Here is a 2,340-nt window from a genome sequence, read left to right as displayed (position 1 = left end):
CCCTCAGGGCGGCAGCGTCCAGCTGCGGGGGCGCGGGGCCGCCGTCCCCCGTCCCCGGCTCCTCGCCGCTCTCCTCCTTCTGCATGCTCTGCTGCTCCGGACACTCGAAGTGGACACAGTGGAACACCTGGGACAGAGAAAGAGAGAAGACAGGTGAGAGGAGCGCCAGCACGGACCGAGCCACACGAAGTCAGGGCGCCCACGGCCCCCACCGCCCCTGCGCCTGGTCAGGCGCCACAGCGCGGATCCCCACGCGCGGTTCTCGGGGGACTGCTCTGTTTGGGTGACTTTTGGCCCACGGCTCTTCCTGTTTTAATCCATCAACCTTTCCTAGGTTAAAAGACGGGGTGAGCTGCGGCGATGGTTGGGAATGAGCCAAACCCAAAGTCACTAAAGTACATTTTCCATGGGCGAATGGGACAGGGTGGAAATTCAGCTGCGATGAGCTGCTACAGGAAGCAGCCGGCGGGCAGGACCCCGGCAAGGCCGCTGCTTACCCCAACTCCGTCCCCAGGCAACCCCCCACCCTGCAGGGGGGACTTCCACCCCGCCTGGGAGCAGCCGGCCTGGGACCAGCATCCTCATCCGAAGAGCCGGCCTCCTGCCTGAGGGCGGCACCACCCTCCAGAGCCAGGAAAAGCTCATCCTCCCGCCTCAGCGTTCCGTGAGGATCCGGATCCGGGCTGCCCCACCTCTACAGACAGTGCTGCCCGGACTCGGCACTGGGCACACCCCATGGGTGAGCTAGGGTGCAGCGGGGCAGGCAGGGCAACGCAGGCCACGGGGGCGGGGGGCAGGCAGCACCCTGGGAAGGGTCCTGGGGCCACAGGCGACCCTGACCTGAGCTGGATCTCTCCAATTAGAACACAGAAGTGACACAGGGTTGACACAAGGTTTTCACACGTAGCTGGAATTTTTCCAGAGCTACAAACACATTTTCAAGATTCACTGGCTAGAATCCCAGGAATAAACCTTTTCCATGATATCAGATTTTGTGCTTTCTTCAAGAAGCTTCTTCAGATCTGTTTTATCAAGTCCTGTCATCAAATACTGTCAGTCCTCCTCTTCCACCTTATGTTTACTTTCTGTCCTCATTTATAAACGTAATTGCATTAAGCTCATGATGAAAGGTTTTATTTCGTTCTCAACCTAATACACTTTCGTCCACAGCTCTACGGGGCCACGCGGACAGTGCGCAGGCCGCAGCGCCTGGAGAGCCCAGGCCCTCGGAAGCCGTGCGGAGAGGTCTCTGCAACATGACCTCAAGAGGAGGGGCACGGAGGCAAAGTGTCTCCAGGAAGGAGTGATAGGAGCAAAGTCCTTGCTGAGAACGGGCTCCGGGGACGCGGGGCAGCCGCCAACAGCGGAGACGCTGCCCCTTCCAGAGCCGCTGACCCTGGGGCTGGAGCTCCGGCGAAGGCTGGCGTGATCTGTGCCCGCGTGTGACTGCGCTGGCCTCGGGCCCCCGAACCTGCGCGGCAGGACACACACTGCTCCTCCCTGCGTTTGTGCCACTGGGAGTGTGTCCTGGGCCGTGGCCCCGGGGCTCAGGAGGGGCCCGGAGGGCTGGTCTCCCCCGGGGAGCCGCGCTCTGCAGCGCGCACACGTCCTTCTCCTGCAGAACCGCGTTCACAGAGGAGCAGACAAACATATCAGCTGCGGAATTATGCTGAAACGATAAATTCCGCGCTTACCTTCCTGCATCACTATCTTATGCACATTCCCATTTCAATTCATTTATCGACCACTGTTTCAAATTCCGCACTTCAAACTCTAATATGAGGACGAGCCGAGACCCCACGTTTTCCTAGTCTGCCCTTCCATCCGGGGTGGCAGCTGTTTTCTCTTCAAATGAGCTGATTTTCCCCCTCAAAGGTGGGCACTTGGCACTGTCCCGGCCCCGCGCTTCCTGCAGAGGCCGCTGACCACTGCGGCCGTGCCCGCCCCAGCCCCGCGGCCCTTGCACAGCTCGTCCCTGGGCCCAGCCGCACGGGTGCACCTGCAGCGCCAGGCGGGCCCTCGTCGGACAGCAGGGCCTTCCGTGGGGATCGGAGAACCACGCGGCCAGCGGTCCGCCCGCAGCCGGGCAGGGCCCTCTGACAGCTGCTAACCCGCCCGGCTCCGTCCGCCTCGCCCGCTCGACTCTCCCGCGGCCCCCAGAGGAGCTCCAGGCGGTGGCCCTCGGTGCGGCGGGTGGGCGCTGGGTCATCCCCGCCGCGCTTCCGCTCCCACAGCGAGCACACGGCCGGCCCTTTCGGTAGGCCCGGCGCGCTCCGCCCCGCCGTGCTGGTCTGGGCCTCCCCTCCCACGCTGGCGCGCCGTGCTGCCTCGTCCCTTCTC

General features: G+C 63.2%; 1 protein-coding gene across 2 annotated transcripts in view; it reads right to left on the bottom strand.

Moving 5' to 3' along the window:
- Btbd9 (BTB (POZ) domain containing 9) overlaps nt 1-2,340 on the bottom strand; it is a gene marked incomplete at its 3' end in the record, with an annotated part of 379,800 nt that continues 377,460 nt past the window's right edge. For both annotated transcript variants that reach the window (XM_005390124.2, XM_013516988.1), the window contains 1 exon segment: nt 1-127. In XM_005390124.2, coding sequence (XP_005390181.2) covers nt 1-127 — 127 coding nt within the window.

The sequence above is a fragment of the Chinchilla lanigera genome, unplaced genomic scaffold (genome assembly GCF_000276665.1).
Source record: "Chinchilla lanigera isolate Chin_1 unplaced genomic scaffold, ChiLan1.0 scaffold00036, whole genome shotgun sequence".
In the NCBI taxonomy this organism is placed as follows: Eukaryota; Metazoa; Chordata; class Mammalia; order Rodentia; family Chinchillidae; genus Chinchilla; species Chinchilla lanigera.
The sequence above is the reverse complement of the archived record's forward strand: the minus strand, read 5'-3'. Positions and strand labels throughout refer to the sequence as shown.